At 45.6% G+C, this 24,556-nt stretch overlaps 1 protein-coding gene across 1 annotated transcript in view; it reads right to left on the bottom strand.

The window, feature by feature from the left end:
• LOC133378925 (zinc finger protein 219-like) overlaps positions 1-19,140 on the bottom strand; it is a 29,248-nt gene extending 10,108 nt beyond the window's left edge. The window contains exons 1-6 of the mRNA XM_061613539.1: positions 18,736-19,140; positions 17,924-18,448; positions 17,632-17,752; positions 17,219-17,301; positions 16,820-16,946; positions 12,168-12,818 (exon numbers count right to left, since the gene is read on the bottom strand). Coding sequence (XP_061469523.1) covers positions 12,168-12,818; positions 16,820-16,946; positions 17,219-17,301; positions 17,632-17,752; positions 17,924-18,358 — 1,417 coding nt within the window. The 5' untranslated portion in view covers positions 18,359-18,448; positions 18,736-19,140. The remainder of the gene's footprint in view (positions 1-12,167; positions 12,819-16,819; positions 16,947-17,218; positions 17,302-17,631; positions 17,753-17,923; positions 18,449-18,735) is intronic.
• Between the last annotated feature and the right edge of the window lie 5,416 nt (positions 19,141-24,556).

Genomic DNA, 24,556 nt, shown 5'->3' with positions numbered 1-24,556 from the left:
AATAAATGAAGGACTCAAACACCCTTAACCTTTGGAAGTTGATCCTGTTCCTAGCTTTCCTAATTTCTAAGATTTTCTGTGAACTCTCCAACGTCGCTTTGGGTTTACTTCTCTTCCTTGCTCGCACATTAATGGATCACTGGCAAATGTTAATTGCATACGGTATGGTTAAAGTGTTGGACTATGACCTGGGAGACCAGGGTTCGATTCCTCACACAGCCATGATGCTCAGTGGGTGACCATGGGCCAGTAACTGCCTCTCAGCCTCAGAGGAAAGCAATGGTAAACCCCTTCTGAACACTGCTTACCACTAAAATCCTATTCATAGGGTCGCTATATGTCGGGATCAACTTGAAGGCAGCCCATTTCATTTTTTGAGAGCCAGTGTGGCATAGTGGTTAATGTGCTGGACTACGACCTGGGAGACCAGAGTTCAAATCGCCACATAGCCATGAAGCTCATTGGGTGACCTTGGGCCAGTCACGTCCTCTTAGCCTCAGAGGAAGGCAATGGTAAACCCTCTCCGAATACTGCTTACCATGAAAACCCTATTCATAGGGGTGCCATAAATCGGTCCATTTCCATTCCCACCTCCATTAACTTGTGTGGTAGGGAACCCCAGTTATAAACTGTCTGAGTCCACATAGATGCGCAACTCTCTCAGCCTGCAATCCTACGCATTTACCGACCTGGGAGTAGTCTGCACTGAAGAAAGTGGGACTTCAGAGTAAACTATTGCATATGTTTTGGTTGCATATGGAGCAGGACTGATGAATGAATAGCCCAGCCATCCCCAGCCCAGTGTCCTCCAGATGCTGCCTGGGGTTGATGGCAGTTGTACCCCAAATGCTTGGAGGGCACCAGGCTGTTGAAGGCTGGAAGAGCAGGAGGTTGGCCGAAGAACAGCCCTGCTGGAAGGGACTCGGGATTCCTGACCCTGAAAGACCTGAGAGACTTGGGAGGCAGCTGACCAAGAGAGGAGGAGGAGCTCTGGTGAGGTAAGCAGCTCATCTGCATACTTTCTTTCCCATCAGGCTCGGCGGCACTCTCTGCGAGGGCGAAGGGACTTGGGATTTAAATAAACAAAAACAAAAAACTAAACTACAATCCTTTCAACTAATTCCTGGCACTGACAACAGAAACATCAAGACTGACAACAGAAACAGGAAACAACAAACATAAAATGGAGGGGGATCAAGCAGTTGTTGTCACATGCAACGTGTGTGTGCTATGTTCATCTTCTTAACGGAAACTAGACACAATTACACTCGCAGCAAGTGCAGATTGGTGGCGCTGCTAGAAGAAAAGGTTAGGGGGCTGCAGCAACGCATAGACACCCTGCGACTTATCAGACTCTCTTGGCAGAAGAGCCTCAACAAACTCACCTGCATCAAGAGACACTGACTGCAATGGAAGACTCCACACCCCAGAAGAAAGAAGCTGATGCAACCACCGCTCGTGGCAAAAAGAGGAGGGTGCTGGTGGTTGGAGACTCATTGCTCAGGGGGGTAGAGGCACCGGTATGCCAGCTGGACAAAATGAATCGGGAAGTCTGTTGTCTCCCTGGGGCATGCATCCGGGAAGTCTGTTGTCTCCCTGGGGCACGCATCCGGGAGTATCCGGGACATCGCTGACAACCTGCCGAGGCTCATTGGGAAACAAGATAGGTACCCCTTTCTCCTCATCCATGTGGGCACGAACGACACGGCCAGAAAAACCTTGGAACAGATCACTTCAGACTATGAGGCTCTGGGTAGGAAGGTCAAGGATTTGGGGGCGCAGGTGATCTTCTCGTCAGTTCTTCCCGTGAAGGATAGAGGACTACAAAGGGAAAGGAAGATACTGCAGGTCGACGACTGGTTACGCAGATGGTGTCGACGGGAGAGGTTTGGATTCTGGGATCATGGTCTAAGCTTCTTGGAGGGGGGACTGTTGGCAAGAGATGGGCTGCACCTCACGAGGACTGGGAAGAATCTCTTTGGCAGAAGTATGGCAAAACTCATCAAGAGGGCTTTAAACTAAAGCCTCTGGGGGATGGAGATGATAGCTTAACTACCAATCCAAAGACAGCGGGTTGTAAACGCAACGATTTGAAGGGTACAGCAGACACTGGGAGAGAGAAAGGGATGCACGGCAAACCTCACGGTATATTAACGGAGGAATCCAATCAGGACAAAAGAGACTTCTGGTGTCTATATACCAACGTGCGGAGCTTGGGAAACAAGCAAGGGGAGCTTGAAGTCTTAGTGCATCAAGGCAAATATGACATCATAGGGATAACAGAAACTTGGTGGGATGACTCCCATGATTGGAATATAGCCATTCAAGGATATAAACTCTACAGAAAGAATAGAAGCAACAGAAAAGGAGGGGGAGTAGCGTTATACGTCAAAGACAAATACACCTCTATGGAAATCCAAGAGAGCGAACAAAGGGGTCTGGTAGAGACCATTTGGGTAAAAATAAATGGAGAAACAAATAAAACCGACATGGTAGTAGGTGCCTACTACAGACCCCCTGGCCAAGCAGAGGTGGTAGACGAGGCCTTTCTCAAGCAAATCTCTGAAATCTCAAGGAGGCAAGAAGTAGTAGTGATGGGGGACTTCAACTACCCGGATATCTGCTGGGAGACAAACTCTGCGAAGCACAAAGCCTCCAACAAATTCCTGATGGGCCTTGCTGATAATTTCCTCTTTCAAAAAGTAGAAGAAGGAACAAGGGGATCGGCAATCCTGGACCTGATCTTAACTAACACGGACGAATTGGTCACAGGAATTAAAGCGGTCGATACCTTGGGGGAAAGTGACCACATAATGCTGGAATTCGGGATTCTGGGGAAAGCCAAAGAAGAATATAGTCAAACATGGACCTTGGATTTCAGGAAAGCCGATTTTAGCAAGCTCAGGGAAATGATGGGTAGGATCCCGTGGCTAGTTAGACTAAAGAAAAAAGGAGCCCAAGAAGCGTGGGAGTTCATGAAGAACGTATTACAAAAAGTGCAATCGCAAACGATTCCAAAGAGGAAGAAAAATGGAAGACATCAGAAAAAGCCAATGTGGCTACACGAAAGACTGGTGGAGGAGATAAAAGTAAAAAAGAGCATGTATAAAGAATGGAAGGAAGGACGCATCACCAAGGAAGAGTACCGACGAGCGGCTCGGGCTTGCAGGAATAGCATAAGGAAAGCTAAAACCCAGAACGAGCTGAGGCTGGCGAGGGAAGCGAGGAACAACAAAAAGGGGTTTTTCAGATATGTTCGAAGCAAGAGAAAGACCAAGGAAACAGTGGGACTGCTGCTCAATGAGGATGGCAAAATGTTGACAGATAACGAGGAAAAAGCAGAACTGCTCAACGCCTATTTTGCCTCCGTTTTCTCCCCAAAAGGGAACAGTGTGCAACCTTGCATGGGTAGCAATCTCAGTAAGGGGTCGGGATTGCAGTTCAAGATTGATAAGGAGATAGTCAGGAAATACCTAGTTAACCTAAACGAGTTCAAATCTCCAGGGCCTGATGAACTGCATCCCAGAGTATTGAAGGAACTTGCGGATGTACTCTCAGAACCTCTGTGACGCCCTTCCCTGGCTCTCCCTGTCAGGTTCCTACCTGCGCGTGGCTACTGCCTGTCACTAGGCACCACCAGTCACGTCCTAATACTAGTATTCCCAGAGACTCTGAATACTGGTATTGTTATTCTCTTCACCGCTGCCACCATTTGTTACAGTTTCCCTTCAGCCTTGGTCATTACCTTACCCTCCCTTCTGGTCTGTGAAACCCCAGCCAAGGATCAGGCCTTTGGTAAACCAAATTAAGTATTTATTAAAGATAACAAAGCTAACAAGATTAACAAGATTTCTTCTTAAGGCACATAAGCATATGGTTTTACTCAATACTAATCCGAACTCCACCCCCCTCCTTCTCCACTCTCTCCTGGCAAACAACTCTCTCAAACCCCACCAAGCAACCCACTCTTTCTCTTCTCCCCCCAGATTCCACTCTCACTCTTCCTTTTATACGTTCAGCCATTTTAAACACTCAGCCAATCATCTAGCATTCTACTGCCCATTCACTCCCCCTCCTCTTTCACTCCACTTACCATGTATCTTCTAAACAACCAAAACTTACCATATATACATTAATATAGGAACATCACATTTGCCAAGAAAAAATCCTGTCAAACTAATCTCATCTCTTTTTTTGATCAGGTCACTAGCTTAGTAGATGGTGGAAATGCTGTAGATGTCATCTATCTAGATTTCAGCAAGGCGTTTGACAAAGTCCCCCACGACCTTTTGATTAGCAAACTAGTCAAATGCGGACTACATGGAAATACTGTCAGGTGGATTCACAACTGGTTGGAAAACCGTACTCAAAGAGTAGTCGTCGGTGGCTCTGCTTCGGACTGGAAGGTGGTCTCGAGTGGAGTGCCACAGGGTTCTGTCCTGAGGCCGATACTCTTCAACATTTTTATCAATGACTTAGATGATGGAGTGGAGGGAAGCCTTATGAAGTTTGCGGATGATACAAAACTGGGAGGGATAGCTAACACAATGGAAGACAGGAATAAAATCCAAAGGGACCTGGATAGACTAGAAAATTGGGCTGAAATTAATAAAATGACATTCAATAAAGACAAATGCAAGATTCTGCATTTAGGCCACAAAAACAAAATGCATGGGTACAGGATGGGAAATACCCGGCTTAGCAGTAGTGCGTGTGAGAAGGGCCTTGGAATTGTAGTGGACCGCAAGTTGAACATGAACCAGCAGTGTGATGCTGCGGCAAAAAAGGCAAACACGGTTTTGGGCTGCATAAACAGAGCTATAGTTTCCAGGTCGAGGGAAGTAATAGTCCCACTATATTCTGCATTGGTCAGGCCTCATCTGGAATACTGCGTTCAGTTCTGGGCGCCTCATTTTAAGAAAGATATAGACAAGTTAGAGCGGGTTCAGAAGAGGGTGACGAGGATGATAGCCGGTATGGAGAACAAGTCTTATGAGGAAAGGTTGAAGGAACTTGGCATGTTCAGTCTGGTGAAGAGAAGGCTGAGGGGTGACATGATTGCACTCTTTAAGTACCTGAAGGGCTGTCACATAGAGGAGGGTACAGATTTGTTCTCTGCTGCCCCAGAGGGTAGGACTAGGTCTAATGGTTTTAAGTTGCAGGAGCGTAGATTCAGATTGGACATTAGAAGGAACTTCTTGACAGTAAGGGCAGTTCAGCAATGGAACCGACTGCCTAGGGAGGTGGTGGGATCCCCTTTGCTGGATGTCTTCAAGCAGAGTCTGGACAGCTATCTGCGGGAGATGCTCTAGCTGTGGATTTCCTGCTGTGAGCAGGGGGTTGGACTCGATGGCATACAAGGCCCCTTCCAACTCTATGATTCTATGGATTAGGCCAAGCGCCCAACATAACCCAGCATCCCTTCCTCATTGTGGCCAGCCAGATGCCCTAATGGGAAGTCTGCAAGTAGGACCCAAGTGCTACGCTGCCTTCAACAGTGGAAGTAGAAGACAGATATTGTGGCCAGTAGCCATTGTTGTTGTTATGTGCCTTCAAGTCGATTGCGAGTTATGGCGACCCTATGAATCAGTGACCTCAAAGAGCGTCTGTCGTGAACCAGCCTGTTCAGATCTTGTAAGTTCAGGTCTATGGCTTCCTTTATGGAATCAATCCATCTCTTGTTTGGTCTTCCTCTTTTTCTACTCTCTTCTGTTTTCCCCAGCATTATTGTCTTTTCTAGTGAATCATGTCTCATTATGTGTCCAAAGTATGATAACCTCAGTTTCATCATTTTAGCTTCTAGTGATAGTTCTGGTTTAATTTGTTCTAACACCCAATTATTTTTCTTTTTTGCAGTCCATGGTATCCGCAAAGCTCTCCTCCAGCACCACATTTCAAATGAGTTGATTTTTCTCTTATCTGCTTTTTTCACTGTCCAACTTTCACATCCATACATAGAGATCGGGAATACCATGGTCTGAATGATCCTGACTTTTTCAGTGATACAACTTTGCATTTTATGACCTTTTCTAGTTCTCTCATAGCTGCCCCCCCTTGTCCTAACCTTCTTCTGATTGTCTATTGTCTCCATCTATCGTGGCCAGTAGCCATAGTGGCAGTACATAAATACTGCAGGAGGAAAAGCAGATCTTTTGGTGGGTCAGGAAAGGTTTTGCAGAACTGAGCTGAGAAGGGAGAGTCCAAAGAGGGGAGGGAGGTGACTGGAAGAAGAGGAAAGGCCTGTCCAGGTAGAGCAAGGACGGAGTCCCTGTGGCCTTCCAGATATTGTTGGATTCCCAACTCCCATCAGCCCCAGCCAGCATGGCCAATGATCAGAGATGATGGGAGCTGCAGTTCCATAGCATCTGGAAGGCCACCGGTACCCCATCCCTGAAGAAGACGGACAGAGGGGAGGCAAGGAGAAAAGTAAATCAAGATATGAAGGGTCCGCCACAGACGTCTTCACACCATGCATAACCAATATGGTATTCACAACCACAAACCATGGCGGTGGACACTGACTCCAATGACTTTAAAATGGGTCTAAGACATTCCAGGAGGAGGAAGGGTAGATCAACAAGTATTTGTCATGACGGCGAATGAAGCCTCCATTGCCAGAGGCAGTGTACCTCTGAATGCCTATTGTAGGGCGTTGTTTTCATGCCCGGCTTCTGGGTTTCCAAGAAGCACCTGAGTTGACCTCCTGTTGGGGATGGGATGCTAGACCAGATGGACCTCCTGGATCTCACCCAGCACTGCTCCTCTCTTATGAGTTGTGGCAGCTGGATTGGTCCTATCAGCCCACGGTGTGGCTGAGCCCTGTGAGCTTTTGACCTTGTTTCTACCACCCCAGAAGTATTTCCCCTTTCTGTGATTTTGTGTTTTGTAGGAGCACGGATGGAGGTTTTAGGATTCTGTCCCGCATGTTAAAGAACACAGGACAGGATGGCATAGAATCATAGAATAGTAGAGTTGGAAGGGGCCTATAAAGCCATCAAGTCCAACCCCCTGCTCAATGCAGGAATCCAAATCAAAGCATTCCCAACAGATGGCTGTCCAGCTGCCTCTTGAATGCCTCCAGTGTCGGAGAGCCCACTTCCTCTCTAGGTCATTGGTTCCATTGCCGTATGGCTCTAACAGTTAGGAAGTTTTTCCTGATGTTCAGTCGAAATCTGGCTTCCTGCAACTTGAGCCCATTATTCTGTGTCCTGCACTCTGGGATGATCGAGAAGAGATTCTGGCCTTCCTCTGTGTGACAACCTTTCTTGTACTTGAAGAGTGCTATCATATCTCCCCTCAGTCTTCTCTTCTCCAGGCTAAACATGCCCAGTTCTTTCAGTCTCTCTTCATAGTGTCTCAAATTATGACTGAGCATTTTGAACGCATGGCAGTGGACATTATAGGTCCTCTACCAATATCTAAATCTGGCAAAAAAATTATCTTAACTTACATAGATTATGCAACCAGATATGGAGAAACTATACCTTTATCCAGCATCACTGCCAGTAACCTAGCCAAAGCTTTGCTGGGAATTTTTTCTCAGCTAGAATTCCCAAAGACTTTGCTCTCAGATCAAGGCCCAGGGTTTGTGGCCAAATCGATCAAGAAGCTGTGGGAAGTGGCTGAAGTGGAACACCTGATTTCTGTAGCAGGCTGCCATGAAACCAACAGAGTTTGTGAAAGACTGAATCAAACCATTACCAGACTATTGAAGGCATATGTCATATGGCACCGTGGAGATTGGGATGTGGGCATTCCTTATGTTATGCATGCATACAATGATGCAAATCAAGAGAGCACTGGGTACACCCCCAATTTTCCGCTTTTTGGGAGGGAGGTATGTGGGCCCTTATCTTTGTTGAAGGTGGAGTGGGAAGGTAAGATAAGTTCCTCTCCAGTTCCAGTAGCTGCTTACTTACAGAGACTAAGGTACTCTTTAAAAAGTGCCTGGGAGGTGGCTCAGGAAAATCTAAGGGGAGCCGAATCAAGGCAAAAAGCCATATATGATGCGAAGACTAAGGTCCATCATTTTCCTGTTGGAACTGAAGTACTTGTCCTGAAAGCTGTGCCAGGCAATAAATTAACCTCACAATGGGAGGGTCCTTTGGTTGCAAAGCTCAATAGCACTAATTGTTTGTTGGCTTATCCCCATTCCACAAAGAAGCCCCGTGTTTATCATGTAAATATGATGAAACAATACAAGTCTAGGGGTAATCTCATGTTAAACTATGCTGCAATGGAAGGAGGAGGAGGTTTTGTAGATTTACTGACTGAGAGTCAGGAGCAGGGGGTTTGTGGATCAAGCCCTCATCCCTGGGTCTTTAACCCCTGAACAGCAGGCTCAATTGTTTCAAGTCTTGAACGAAATCAAGGATGTATTTTCAGGCAAACCTGGCAGAACCCAGCTTGCTACTTTCTCAATTAATACAGGTGATCATCTACCCATTCAGTCTCAGACTTACCAGGATACTGGACAGCACGCTGCAAGGGTAGAGCAAGAGATTCAATCCATGCTGGAACTGGGAGTAATAGAACCTAGTAGCCCCTGGTCTTCACCTATTGTGTTGGTGTCCAAAAAGGAGGAGGGGGAGGTCAAGTTCTGTGTGGATTACAGAAAGCTGAATTCCATTACCCAGAATGACCCTTACCCTATGCCTTGCATGGAACATCTAATCGAGCAGCTGGGAAGTGCCAAATATATTACAACTCTGGATCTGACCAAGGGGTACTGGCAGGTGCCCATGGATCAGGATGCTGCTCTTAAATCTGCTTTTGTGACCCACATGGGATTATTCCAATTTAAAGTGTTACCTTTTGGAGTTAAGGGTGGGGCCATGGCCTTTCAAAGGCTAATTAACACAATGTTTAATGGGCTAAGTAATTTTGCTTGTGCCTATATAGATGACATAGCAATCTTTAGCCCTGACTGGGATTCTCATGTCCAACACTTGTCAACTGTGTTTAAAAGGATTAAAGATGGTGGGCTTACTCAAAGCTCAGAAATGCCACTTTGGCTTGGGGCAGGTCATTTATCTGGGTCTTTATGTAGGTGGGGGAGAAGTTAGACCCCTGGAGGGAAAGATAGAAGCCATTCAGAAGTGACCTGTGCCTCGGACTAAGAAACAAGTCCAGGCCTTCTTAGGTCTGGCTGGCTATTATAGGAAGTTTGTGCCTCAGTTTAGTAATGTGGCCGCTCCTTTAACTGACTTTTGCAAAAAGTGTCAACCTGACAGAGTTCAGTGGTCTGGCCAGTGTCAGAAAGCTTTTGAAACTTTGAAAACTTTGTTGGTTCAATATCCTATTTTGAGAGCACCTAACTGATGCTCCATTCATAGTCCAAACAGATGCATCAGAATCTGGAATTGCTTGTGCCTTGATGCAAGGAAGGTAATTTGCATCCTGTTGCTTTCCTTAGCAGGAAACTGCTCCAAAGAGAAAGGGTTTCAGCCACGATTGAAAAGGGATGTTTAGCCATAGTGTGGGCATTACACAAACTTCGCCCATATTTATGGGGAAGGCACTTTCAGCTACAGACAGACTATTCTCCCTTTTGTTGGTTTTCCAGAATGAAGAACTCTAACCAGAAACTTTTACATTGGAGTTTAGCCTTGCAGGATTTTGATTTTTCCATTCAACATATCCAGGGCAAAAAGAATATCGTTGCAGATGGTCTGTCCTGTGCTTTTACTTCTGATGACTGATGGTTTTGTACTTGTGTATGTAAACAGCTATGTAACTGTATTTTTATGCAGGATACTGCTTTTGTAGCTATTCTAGGAGTCTCACCAAGATGGAATTGTGAGTGATGCTCACAGATTCCATTTTCCCAAAAAGGGGGGGGGGCGTGTCAAGAATAGCTAACTTTGGTCAAACTAAAATGGTTCAACCAGAGAGAATTCTGGGAGCCTTGTGGATCCCTGGGACACCCTGCTGAGGAAGATCCATGGCTCAGTGCCAGACAGGCAATTTGCAAAAGTCAAGAAGACGCAACTGAACCATATGTTATCTCTTATCTGCTTCCTGAGATCAAAAGGCAGGAAGAGGGGGTATTGCACAACAGGACCCCTGGGTGGGACTGTCTAGCCCCCGTATCTTCAAAGATGGTCACGGAAGGGGCACTTAGGATGGCTAATTGCCCCCCCTCCCTGTTGACCACTAAACTCCATAAAAATGAGGGATGATCCTTCAGTTGTTTGTTCCCTATTACCATCTACCTTGACTCGTCTAAGGATTTCAGTGAAAGCTGTTGGGAACCAGGCTACTATACTGTGAGTAGGAAATCTTAGGCTAGAAAGCTTTTGTTATGTTCTTTGGTCTGTATTGAATCTCTCACCTTTGTTATTCCAATGTATCTCTCCTAGCCCGGCTGGGGGTGAGTAGCTTTAAGGAAACAAATGCTGCTCTTCTTTTGTATATACTTTTCTTTTCTTCTAAATAAACTACCCTGTTATAAATGGTGTGTATTGCTTGGATCTAATGATTCTAAAATCTAGTCCTTGATCGCTGCATGCTACTGACTACTGTTGATTAGGTGAATTAATACCCTAGAGCATAGGGTATAACAATAGATCTGCTCCAGGATCTCAGTTAGCACTCTGAGGTCCCCTTCCTCGGAGTAGAAAACTAAGAAAGAGGGGTGTTGGCAGTTTCTACCGGAAAATTATTCAAGAAAGAGGGAAATTTGCCTGGGAAGCAGCAACCCACAGGAGTTGGGACTGTTCTCAGAAGCAAAGAACCCCCCTTGGGGTGCTGAGGGCAAGGGACCCCAGGGGCACAATCTTTGACAGCTCCCATCTTAAACTAGCCCAAAGGCAAGATCATAAGAACATAAAAAGAGCGTGCTGGATCAGGCCAGTGGCCCATCTAGTCCAGCATCCTGCTCTCAGAGTTGCCAACAAGTTGTCCATGGAAAACCTGCAAACAGGACCTGAATGCAAAGAGTACTCTCCTCTCCTGCGGTTTCCAGCAACTGGTATTTGGAATCAGTCACCGATAGCCTTTCCCCCCATGATTTTGTCTAATCCTCTTTTAAAGACATCCAAGTTGATGGCCATCACTGCCTCATGTGGGAGCAAATTCATGTGTGAAGAAGTATTTTGTCTGTCCTGAATCTTCCAACATTCAGCTTCATTGGATGTCCACGAGTTCTAGTGTTATGAGATAGGGAGAAAAACTTCTCTCTGTCCACTTTCTCCCTGCATGCATCATATTATACACTTCTATCATGTCACCTCTGACTTGCCCTTTCTCTAAACTAAAAAACCCCAAATGCTGCAACTTTTCCTTATAGGGGAGTTGCTCCATCACCTTAATCATATTGGTTGCCCTTTTCTGACCCTTTTCTAGCTCTACACTAATGTACACAGTATTCTAAATAGAGCCGCACCACAGATTTATATAATGGCATTATGATATTGGCAGTTCTATTTTCAGTACCTTTCCTAATGATCCCTAGCATGGAATTCACCTTGTTCACAGCTGCTGCACACTGAGTCAACATCTTCATCAAGCTATCCACTACAACCCCAAGCTCTCACTCCTGGTCAGTCACTGCCAATTCAGACCCCATGAGTATATATTTGAAATTAAAAAATTTTGTTCCAATATGCGTAACTTTAACCTTGTGTACACTGAATTTCATTTGCCATTTTACCACTCATTCACTTAGTTTGGGGAGGTCCTTTACGAGCTCTTCGCAATCCAGTTTTTGTTTTAACAACCTTGAACAATTTAATATCATCAGCAAACTTGGCCATACAAGATGACTACCTCCAGCCAACAATGGGGGCCGAGTGCTCCCACACAGAAGCTGAACTATCTGCTCAAGCAAGGCAGGGTGAGGTGGGGCAGTGAGATAGCGGGAGTCTTGCAGGAACTATGACACAGTGCCCAAGTATTCCACATTCAGTACCACCAATCAGTTACTTACAGACTATAATTTCTATGTATTTTTAAACAGAAAACAAAATTTTAAAACAGTTAATTTTTTTTTGTTATCTTAGCTCAGCACATTAATAGGACTCCTTGCCTGACATTTAGTTCCACAGTGCATCTCGTAAGTGAGTCCTCATTACATATTGTACAACGTCTATGGCTTCCACTGAGTGTGTTCTTTGATGAGATGTATCTTCCAAGTAAAGCTCATTCCACACTCCACATTCACTCACTGACATGGTTTCGTTTTTGGTGGGAAGTTAAAGTTTTCTTGTCACTGAAGTTCTTTCCACAATCCAAACAGTGATATGGTTTCTCTCCTGTGTGAATTCTTTGATGATAAGTGAGATATCTGTTCAGACGGAAGCACTTTCCACACTCAGAGCATTTATATGGTTTCTCCCCTGTGTGAATAGTTTGGTGAGAAGTGAGATGACTCTTCTGAGTGAAACTCTTTCCACACTCCAAGCATTGATATGCTGTCCCCCCTGTGTGAATTTTTTGATGCTTGGTAAGAGTCACATTATGTTTGAAGGTCTTTCCACACTGCAAGCACTGAAATGGTTTCTCCTCTGTGTGGCTGCTTTGATGAAAAGTCAGATATCTCTTCTGTCCAAAGGTCTTTCCGCATTCCAAGCATTTATATGGTTTCTCCCCTGTGTGAATTCTTTGATGAGGAGTGAGATTCACCTTTCGGGTGAAGCTCTTTCCACACTCCAGGCATTTATATGGTTTCTCCCCTGTGTGCATTCTTTGATGATTAGTGAGAACCCACTTGTGAGCGAAACTCTTTCCGCACTCCAAGCATTTATATGGTCTCTCTCGTATATGGTTCCTTTGATGGGTAGTAAGGCTAGAACTATGACGAAAGTCCTTTCCACATGCTGCAATGAAAATAGAAAAGAGCATTACCTGGAATAAAAGATAAAATGTATTCGAACTCACCTTTATGATATCACTATTTCCAAATCAGAATTTATTTATTTAAACATCAGAGAAGTATTAGTACAGATATGAGAGTGTCTGAAGAACTTATGTCAAGAAGTAATAGACATATTTTATATTATGTTGTATCCAGTGCTAGTCCTATTTAAAGTAGACCAATTGAAATTAATGAACCTAAGTTAGTCATATACATCAACTTGAATGGCTCTACACTGAGTAGGATTAGCACCGAATACCACCCAAAGGTAATGAATTTAAAACAAGATGGCAAAGGAGGTTCAGAGCTATATAGTACTAATTTACCTATGTATCAATTTATAAAAGAAAATTATTATAAGATGCCTTATTGCTGGTACCAAAGTCCAGACCATATAGCGAAAAGCTATCCTAACCATTTTGACAGATAATTCTTTCACATTTCTGATGGCAAGGGGCTGAACCCCTGCTTGCTTCACTTACCAACCTCACTTACAGGACTACACTGATGCTGGAGGTGCAAAGGAGAAGAGCAGGGGATTGCAAAGCCCTTTGCTATCCTTGTTCCCTTCTCTTTGCACCCCCATATCAAGAGCTGTTCTCCTTTGGACTTCGCGAACTACTTCCAGTCCCCCAGCCCTTGCCAACCTCTTAGAACAGAGGTCACCAAGTTTTTTGGGCCCAGGGATACACTGGGAATTTTGAGAAGTACCAGGGGCACCAGGCTGCAGGGGTGTGGCTTGACACAGACACATGGCTGCCATGAGGGGCCGTGATGCGACCAAAATTGGGGATACTACTATTTCTATATAACACAGCATCAGCACAGACCGGGGTTCAAATCCCCACTTAACCATTCAGTTCACTGGGTGAGTTTGAGCCAGTTACAGACTCTCAGCCTAGCCTACCTCACAGGGTTGTTGTGAGGACATCATGGGAAGGAGAACCATGTATGCCGCCTTGAGCTGCTTGAGCAAAAGTTGGGATATGAATGGAGGAGGAGGAGTACAGCCCTTAGGCTGCAATCCAACACACTTCTTTAGTTGAGAGTAAGACCTACTCAATTGAACAGCTTCTCAACTGAATGCAGACAACATCAATCCTCCCTCCACCAGTCCCTAATGTTTAATCTTTCTAATTTAATTTCTCCACATTTTTTTCTGAGAACTGGCATAACTGTAATCTTTGAGTCTTCTATATGTCTACTCAGAAGTAAGCTCCACTGAGTTCAGGAGCTCTTACTAAGTGAGCATAGGATTGCAGCCTAAAAGGGCTCCTCCCCAAAGGGCGTTACTTGGAGGTAAGCCCCACTTAATACAGTAGGAATTACTTCTGTATAAGCATGCATAGATTTACTCTGCAAGAAATGTTTCTCCTGGTTTGCTGGCTTCAGCGGTCGTGTTGCTGTTTGCTAAGAAACACACTGAAAGAAGCCAGCTTATCCATAGCTGAACCAATCTGGCTGACACAGCCACACCCCTCCAGAGCTTGGTTTGCTTTAAATGCTACATTATTTGGGTCTTACTCACTATGAAAGAGCAGCTCCACCTGCTGCAATAAGAGAAGAGAAGCAAGCCCCTCTTATGAAGCTGCGTATACAGCGATAGTAGAGCCCAGAAGCATTTCCTCCCCCTGGTCCATTTGTGTGTGACTCACTAATGCACATCATATCGTAGCCTGCAAAAGGAGGGCAGGGGTGAGGGAAGGAATCGGATCGACTGAAAGCGCCAGCAGAGGAATGAAGGGGACAGGATCATGCACAGGTTCAGGGGAGCAGTTGCATTGCATTCTGGTTGCTGCTACCAAGACTGAAAGTGGGAGAGGAAAAAGAAAAACGCAAGCAAGCCAGACTTAGCTAAACAAAGGGGAAGAGGGGACAGAGAGGGAATTCAAATGTCCTGCAGTCAAGCAAGGCTGACAACACTCTCCCAGCAAGATTCACCTTCTGCTGCTTGCACACACACATACACACACACCTTCACCCAAGTGCATTTCTCTCTCTCTTTTCCAGAACATACACACACCTCTCCCGCCCTCCCCCCCCTGCACAAGCCTGTCCAGGCTAGCAGACTGGCATAGAAGCAATCAGGGAAGCCTTCCCAATCATTTTTCCAGTGCTAAGAGAAAAAGCCCTTTAGGGCTTGGCAGGAGCCCACCAGCCTTTTCAGCAGCACACAGGCAGGAAACGAAGAGATTGGAGAAATCATCCCCATTGCCTCTCCAACTTTCACATGCCAGCCTGGGAAAAAAACCCTTTGAAGCATTGCAAGTGGCCCCTCTGCAGCACAGTGACGGAGAAGAATCCCCGTCTTTTATCCTCTTGTGGTAGCAGATTACCAGATCAGCTGGCTGCTGGCTCTGGCCATCTTCCTCCTTACCTTGTTACTTCTCCTGCTGGGCCATATATTTACCCTAATCAGCAGAGGCAGCAGATCCCCAAGCTTGCTGGGGAGCAGGAAGGTGGACAGCAGCAGTGCCAGCCGGTTGGGGGATGTGGATCCCAGAAGCAGGAGCCCCAAGGCTGGCAGGCCAAGGAGCCAGCGGAGCAGGGTGGTGGCTGCTGTAGCCTATTCTGGCTGTTCCTCTGCGGCTTGCCTGGGTTGCCCATCCACCACCTCTTATCACTCTCTAGTTTGCAGCACCACCTGTGTGTGGCCAAGCAAACTGCAGCATTACACTTACATTTTTATGTATAGAGGAGGATATGTATGTATGGTATTTTCTTATTGGGAATATTCCCCTAACAATATGTTTTTAAAGTTTGGTTTTAATGGTATTTTCTTACAAATATTTTGTATTGTTTTATGCAAACAGTTCTTGTTGATTAAGCAATATATTAAATCTTGTTAAATAAAATGAAAAGATAAAAAGATAAGGATTGTGGATTTTTGTTAAATGAATAGGTGCGATATAAAGCTTTTAACCAATTAAAATATGTGAGTCTCTGCTAGAAAGGAAAGAAAGGGACTTAAATTGGGGATGCTTTGATTTGGATTCCTGCACTGAGCAGGGGGTTGGACTCGATGGTCTTATAGGTCCCTTCCAACTCTACTTTTCTATGATTCTATTATATGTCTCTATGAATGACCAAAAAATGCTAAAAACATATATTATTTATTTATTATTTGATTTATATCCTGCCCTTCCTCCCAGCAGGAGCCCAGGGTGGCAAACAAAGCACTATAAACACTTTAAAACATCATAAAACAGACTTTAAAATACATTAAAACAAAAGATCTTTAAAAACAATTTTTAAAAAGCTTTCAAGGCATCTTAAAAAAAGGTTAAAATATTGTTTTTTCAAAAAAAAAAAGGTTTAAAAACATGTTAAAAAGCAATTCCAACACAGACGCAGACTGGAATAAGGTCTCAACTTAAAAGGCTTGTTGAAAGAGGAAGGTCTTCAATAGGTGCTGAAAAGATAACAGATGGTGCCTGTCTAATATTCAAGGGGACAGAATTCCACAGGGTAGGTGCCGCCACACTAAAGGTCCATTTCTTATGCTGTACAGAACGGACCTCCTGATAAGATGGTATCCGCAGGAGGCCCTCACCTGCAGAATGCAGGGATCGACTGGGTATATAAGGGATAAGACGGTCTTTCAGGTATCCTGGTCCCGAGCTATATAGGGCTTTATAAACCAAAACCAGAACCTTGAACTTGGCCCAGTAGCAAATGGACAGTCTTTTTATTATTATTATTATTATTATTATTATTGTTGTTGTTGTTGTTATTGTTGTTATTGTTATTATTATTATTAAATTAAATTTATATCCTACCCCTCCCAGTAGGAGCCCAGGGAGGCATGCAATATAGAATATAATATAGAATTTTAACACAAATATAAGCTAGGGCAGGATAGGGAATGTGAACAGTCATCTCAGATGACAGGAGATGAAGTCCAGCAACATCTGGAGGACTACAGGTTCTCCACCCCTGAAGAAGGGAAAGGTGGAGACTTACAGAGAGAGGCGACAATCTCACAGTTCTCCTCCATGACTTCCTTATGCAGAGCTCTCTGGGCAGGATCCAGCAGAACCCATTCATCTTCCATGAAATACACAGCCACATCCTCAAAGGACACTAGACCCTAAAATAAAAGGACATATTTTCCTCTTTACAGATAATATTTTTGTTATCTACTAGCAAAATCCAGAAGGGTAGTCAAGGAAAAGTGGCTGGGTATTATTGTGCAGAAATTAAACCTGTAAGATACTACTTCCTAAGTGGCTTTCACAACCTTCTTTGTGGGCAGTTTTGACAGAAGCAAAAAGGAAAGAGGTTTGTTTTGGCCCAGGGAGGGAGCAGGAGAAAGGGGCACTCAAGTTGCTCCCAGCCTCTTTCCCTAGTGATCCCCCCTACCTGATGCGGTGCCACGGCGGCTGCTTCTCCTCCATTGCAAGGAAAAGATGGCTGAGTAGGTCTTGACGGTATCATTCCATCGCCTGTGAAAGACAAAGATGGTGGGAAGCCAGTAGCACATGCTTGTCTCAGAGGTTAAGAGGTACATGTTGACAATGCATAGTGTTTCATCCACTTCATACATTTTGATGTTTAGAGCCATATTATATTTCATCTCCCTTTTGGGGTCTCTTCCATATATAAAGTCTTCCAAGTGTTGAAAATAAAACATGATAGAACTGTGGAAAAAGACTGGAGGGAAGTGTGCCCCCCCCCCAAACAATGTGTCAGGAGAACCTAAAAGCATCCCATAGATTTCTTGCACAATCAACAGAGGGAGACCAAATTCAAGTCGCTGCCCCATTAACCCTTACCAAGTAAGGTGGCACCTCCATCAGTCTCCTGCACAGTCCACCTTTGCAGTGCACTCTCTCTGGGTTCTGATGAAGCCTTCTTTGCCTCAGGGAAATTAGTGACCGCTTCTGCAAACAGACCCTTTACCAAAAAAGAGGGAATCAGGAAAACGATTAGAAAAGGGATGATGGAGGCAAAGGCCTTTGGAGTTTCTGACATTTTTCAGAAAAGATTAGAAAATTATCACAACTTTTGGGATATGCTCCCTCACATTCTTATCTGCTAAAAATTAGCAGAATGAAACTCTGTCACCTGCTGCTCTTCCTGATTCTTCTCCACTGCCTGGCTCAGGAGGAAACCTTCGGCCAGGGCCACTGCCTGGGAACTGGTCTCCGCTCCACATTCCCTCACCCAGCTCGCCATCTCCGGGGGAAGGACAGCCAGGAACTGCTCCAGGATTACCAGGTCCAGGATCTGATTTTTCGTGTATTGCTCTGGCTTCAGCCACCGATGGCAGAGATGGTGGAGTCTGCCGAAAGCCTCTCGGGGGCCCTCAGCCTCTTGGTAGCAGAAATACCTGAAATGCTGACGGTGTACATCTGAGCTGAGGGTGCCCTCCCTCAGCTCAGGAAGCTGAGGAAGCTGGGGAAGAAGCACAGTTCTTCCCCAGAATTCTCCAGTGCTCTCCTTGCTGAAGGCATCAGGGCCTCTTCCTTCTCCACGGCTAGCTGAGTCTTGCTTGTCCATCTTTGATTTGTGCTCAGAGGAAGTCCCAAGACCTCCCTCAACTTTTTGTCTCAAGGCAAAGGCTGCCCTGACTGGAGGAGCTCCCAAGCCCTGCAAAACCAAGACATTGTTATGAGATTTGATTTAATACATTGTCGGGCTGGAAATGGGATGAGGGTCCTACTTGGTTTTCTCCCACGCTACGCCTTCCCAACAGGCTAACGACCCCCCCCCCTTCCCCCTATCAAACCACTGGCAGGCATTGGAATCTGGGCATCTCTCCCCCCCCCGTCTCCTAGCCCCCTCCTCACTATCCTGCCTTGCAGTTCCTCCTCTGCACCCTGCCCTGCAGCCCTGCGACTCCCCTTCGCCCAAATGCGCAAAGGAGGGGAGCTCACCAGATCCCAGAAGGGGCCCTGATGCAGACCTTGATGGAGGCAGATGCCACTTTTCCTCCACTGAGAACCAGGCAGGGAAGTGTTCTTGCTCTGGAGGACCTTCCCTCTCAATTGTTTTCCTCTCTAGGAATCAAGCTCGTCTCATTTTAACCCTTAGAAGGTCAAGCAGCTGGATTATCTCTCCGTTTAGGAGCCAAAGAGGAAACAAGCGCTGAGCGCAGATTTTCATTCTTTCCCGCGTCTCTGGTTTCTAGAGACTGCAGCTTTGCCGAGGAGAAGGTGAGAACAGTTTTCAGGGGAGGAGTGAAACGAGATGATGATGATGATGAAGGGTGTGAAAGAGGACCGGAACCTCCAGACTCCCATTTCCGAATCTGCAGGCTTCTCCTTGCACACCAATGCAAACTAAGTGGTACCCAAACTCCATTGCAGGATCTTCGTGCAACCCTTCATCTCTCCACTTTGATTGGGCGAGGGAGGGATGCCCTTGTTCAGAGGAAACGGCCTTGAAAGGGGCACGTGGGAATAGCCTAGCTTGCTTTTTGAGAGGGGCTGATTAGTTTCCCTTCTGCTTCCCTAAACTGCAGGGGATTCCATCCTGTGTCCTTGTGAAATATTATAACTATTATTATTATTATTATTTACCCACCCTTTACCCAAAGGTCCCAGTGCAGGTTTCAACAGTTTTAAAACACAGCATTAAAACAATTAAAAACAACCTATATTGACTCAGCCATGTTTAGCTTTCTAAAAAGGTAAAGGTGTCTCCGCACTTACAGTGCGAGTCGTTTCCGACTCTTAGGGTGATGTCTTGCAACGTTTACAAGGCAGACCGTATATATGGGGTGGGATTGCCAGTTCCGTCCCCGGCCTTTCTTTACCCCCCAGCATATGCCGGGTACTCATTTTACCGACCACGGATGGATGGAAGGCTGAGTGGACCTCGACCCCTTTTACCGGAGATTCAACTTCCTCCTTCCGTTGGAATCGAACTCCGGCCGTGAACAGAGCATTCGGCTGCGTTACCGCCACTTACCACTCTGAGCCAGGGATATTGCCAAGTAGGAAAAGGTTCAGAAAAGAGCAACCAGAATGATCAAGGGGATGAAGCAACTCCCCTATGAGGAAAGGTTGCGGCATTTGGGCCATTTTACTTTAAAGAAAAGGCAAGTCAGAGGTGATGTGACAGAAGTGTATAAAATTATGCATGGCATGGAGAAAGTAGAGAGAGAAAACATTTTCCCCCTCTCTCATAACACTAGAACTCATGGACATTCAAAGAAGCTGAAAGTTGGAAGATTCAGGACAGACAAAAGAAAGGACTTCTTCACACAGTGCACAGTTAAACTATGGAATTTGCTCCCATGGTAGGCAGTGATGGCCACCAACTTGGATGGCTTTAAAAGAAGATTAGACAAATTCATGGAGGAAAAGGCTACTACCCACCTGTCTGTCTTCTACATCCACTGTTGGAGGCAGTATAACTGGCCTCAATGCCAGTTGCCGGGAATCACAAGCATGGAGAGTGCAGATGCACTCATGTCCTGCCTATGGGCTTCCCATAGGCATCTGGTTAGCTGCTGTGGGGACAGGATGTTGGACTAGATGGGCCGTTGTTTTGATCCAGCAGTGCTCTTCTTATGTTCTTAAAGTCATAAGATAGAGAGTGGAGAAAAAGCCTCTCAGCTGATTCCCTGCTGATGACTGGGGAAGACGAAAGCAACCACAGCAACTTCCCCTAAAATATCTTGAGCCTTTTCCATTTTTGATGTGTGTGAGAGAGATGCAGAATATGTGTATTATTTGTCATAGTTTTGCTAATAGCAGATGTATCCAGCACTCCAGTGTGTATTTATTTCTTCTTAACCCTTTCCGAAAAACTAATAAAGCATTTATGAGAGATTTGTAGCCCAGAAATATTTAAATGAGAAAATCCTTCCAACACCACACTTGCCTGACACTTCTTCAGTGATGTCCTGGAAGGCCCAAACCTCCTGGCCCCACTTCTCCATTGATCTACTGTAGGAGGGCTGGAGTGAAATAATATTTTCCTCCTCCTGCCTGAACCTACTAATCTACCTCTTTTGCTGTTCTTATTATATCATAATCTTTACTTGTGGGACTGCCTTGCCCCATATGTGCCCACTCAAATGCTTTGATGTGCAGAACTGGCACTGTTACAGGTGCCACATAATATTTATTCCGCGTTTGTAAGAAATTGTAGTTTTAGTGTGGCACTACCTACACTTTGGAACTCCCTGCCTATTGACATCAGGTAGGCACCTTTGCTGTATTCTTTTTGGCACCTTCTTAAAACATTTCTGTTTAGGCAAGCCTGTCCAGACACATAGATGTTGATGTGTTTTAATCTATTTTTAGTTTACTGATGTTTTAATAGTTTTTAAAATGTTTTTGATTACTTGTTTTTAACTGTTTCTATTGATAATGTTAATGTTTCTTGTAAACCGCTTAGAGGCATTTTTTTTTTTTTTAACAATCAAGCAGTATATACATTTTCTTTAAAAGTTCTGGAGTCATTGGGATCGACAAACCTCTCCAGTAGCACCACAAAGAGCCATGAATGTTTGATTGGGGATGGAGGAAGGAGTTGGAAGAAGGTGGTAGGCAAAAGGAAAGACCTTGTCCCTCCTCCACTGCAAACAACCCAAAGGGACCCTATTTTTTGATTGATTGATTTCTTACCCGCCCTTCACCCTAAGGTCCCAGGGGTGTAGTGGCAAATTCAGAAGTGCAGGATCCCTTCTTGGTAGTCAAAGCTATGCCCCTCTTTAAGATTATGCAACCTTCTAAAATTATAATCTGGCCAGGCTTGAATGCTGCTTTCTGCTCCGCTATCACTGTCACCATTTGGCTGTCCTTTCTAACTGTCAGAGATATTGCTTGTGTTACTGAATTCAGTGACTACACATTTATCTCCTGCTGCTACTAAACTGCTTGATAATGTAGCTGGGATGCTATCCTCAGGATTCACTGTCTCTTCTTCTGCATTTGTAGAATCCTCCCTCTTGGCTTTTTGAAGTAGGAACTAAAAAGGCTTGCTTGCAATTGACACTCATTGGGACTTTTCTCAGTGGCTAACACACTCCCCTTTCATGCTGAAAGGGACACATGGGGACACTGCTGGGACCTGACTCACAAAAAAGCAAGGGTTCTAAGACACACACCCCAGGACCCCAGATGACTATACCCATTTACGACAATTTAAAATGCAATATAGATTGGTGGAAGGGAGTTCCCTTCCCTTCCAGGCAACAGCCAGGAGCCTGCAATTTGGTGGAGGGTCATAGGAAGCAGGATCGGTCCCACTGGCCTGTCACTTTCAGATCCTCCCATTCCCCCCCCCGAGTCCCTTTCTTGGCTTCCTTTAAGCTCTCGGCCCTTCTTGGTCCTCTTTCACCCACCTCCCACCTCAAATTCGTCAGCCACACCTCCTTTTCTCTCGTTGCTTCAGCCTGGAGCCACGAGCTAGAGGGAGCTCCAGCTGACGAAGCATCAAGGCGAGTTAAGCAGCAGAGCGAGTTCGGCAGCAGGGCGAGGAGGCCAGGGCCCCCCACTCTGCCCTTCTGTTCCCTGACCTCAACTAAACCACAGTCTCCAACCTATTGACGTAATAAACCTCAAACAAAACTATGCAGGTAAGAAGCCAGCAGGCGTGTGGGGGCTTTCCAGTGTTTTGCACAGCCTGCAGCATGTACGACTATCTGCCTGTTGGACAGCAGTCGTGGGTGTGCTCTCGGTGCAATGAGCTCCTGGCTCTCCAGGAACGACTTCATTTCCTTGAGGCCAAGGTGGCAGACCTGGAAAAGCTGAGAGAGGCAGAGAGGTGTGTGGAGGAGGCCTCAAGGGACGTTATAGCTGTGTCCCACTCCAGCGATGATAGCTCTCCTGCTATCATGGAGAACGATGGTCTCGGGGAAAGAGAGCATCCAGCTGAGGAAGAGGGAAACGATCCCTTAGAAGGGACCCATTCCTTGGGGGATGAGCAGCTATCCTCTTGTGCCGAGGATATATCTCCAGGGGGTGGAGGGATCCTTGTAGTGGGTGATTCAATCATTAGGAACATAGACAGCGGGGTGTGTGATGGGCGTGTAGACCGCAAGGTGTTTTGCCTGTCTGGTGCGAAGGTTGCGGATATCGCCCGTCATTTAGATAGTTTGGTAGACAGTGCTGGGGAGGAGTCAGTGGTCGTGGTGCACGTTGGCACCAACAACATGGGGAAATGCAGCCGTGAGGTCCTGGAAGCAAAATTTAGGTTGCTAGGTAGGATGCTGTAAGCCAGGACCTCCAAGGTGGCTTTCTCTGAAATGCTACCGGTTCCACGCGCAGGACCAGCCAGACAGGCCCAGCTTTGCAGTCTCAATGCGTGGATGAGACGATGGTGTCGGGTGGAAGGGTTTAGATTTGTTAGGCACTGGGGAACATTTTGGGACAAGCCGGGCCTGTACAAAAGGGACGGGCTCCACTTGAACCAGAATGGAACCAGACTGCTGGCACTTAAAATTAAAAAGGTAGCAGAGCAGCTTTTAAACTGACTGAGGGGGGAAACCCGACAGGAGCTGAGAAAGGTCCGGTTCGGAATAAACCTCCCCCCTGGGATAAAAACCAAAGAAATGATGAAATTTTAAAAGGGGTAGGCCTAGAAGTAGGCATTGTGAGAGCAGGGGCACAGGATATCAATTCAGAAGGGCAAAATTACCACAGGCCAAACCACAAGTGCCAAAGACACTTGAAGAGAGACACTGCTTACAAGTGCCTGTACGCTAATGCTAGGAGCCTCCGGACCAAGATGGGAGAACTGGAGTGCTTGGTCTTAGAGGAGAGCATTGATATAGTGAGCATAACGGAGACCTGGTGGAATGGAGAAAACCAGTGGGATACGGTTATCCCTGGATATAAACTATATCGGAAGGACAGGGAAGGACATACTGGTGCCGGAGTCGCTCTATACGTGAAAGAAGGCATTGAATCCAGCAAGCTCGAAACCCCAAAAGAGGCAGACTCCTCCACAGAATCGTTGTGGGTGGTGATACCATGCCCCAGGAGGGACTTAATACTGGGAACGATCTATCGTCCCCCTGATCAAAATGCTCAGGGAGACCTTGAGATGAGATATGAAATTGAGGAAGCGTCCAAACTAGGAAATGTGGTAGTAATGGGTGACTTCAACTACCCGGACATAGACGGGCGGCATATGTGTTCCAGTGAAGCAAAGTTTCTAGATATTCTAAATGACTATTCCCTAGACCAGTTGGTCATGGAACCGACCAGAGGGACGGCAACCCTGGACTTAATCCTCAGTGGGGACCGGGACCTGGTGCGAGATGTAAGTGTTGTTGAACCGATTGGGAGCAGTGACCACAGTGCTATTAAATTAAACATACATGTAAATGGCCAATTGCCAAGAAAATCCAACACGGTCACATTTGACTTCAAAAGAGGAAACTTCACAAAAATGAGGGGATTGGTAAAAAGAAAGCTGAAAAACAAAGTCCAGAGGGTCACATCACTCGAAAATGCTTGGAAGTTGTTTAAAAACACTATATTAGAAGCTCAACTGGAGTGCATACCGCAGATCAGAAAAGGTACCGCCAGGGCCAAGAAGATGCCAGCATGGTTAACGAGCAAAGTCAAGGAAGCTCTTAGAGGCAAAAAGTGTTCCTTCAGAAAATGGAAGTCTTGTCCGAATGAAGAAAATAAAAAAGAACACAAACTCTGGCAAAAGAAATGCAAGAAGACAGTAAGGGATGCTAAAAAAGAATTTGAGAAGCACATTGCTAAGAACATAAAAACCAACAACAAA

This window comes from Rhineura floridana, chromosome 3 (assembly GCF_030035675.1).
Source record: "Rhineura floridana isolate rRhiFlo1 chromosome 3, rRhiFlo1.hap2, whole genome shotgun sequence".
Classification (NCBI taxonomy): domain Eukaryota; kingdom Metazoa; phylum Chordata; class Lepidosauria; order Squamata; family Rhineuridae; genus Rhineura; species Rhineura floridana.
The sequence above is the reverse complement of the archived record's forward strand: the minus strand, read 5'-3'. Positions and strand labels throughout refer to the sequence as shown.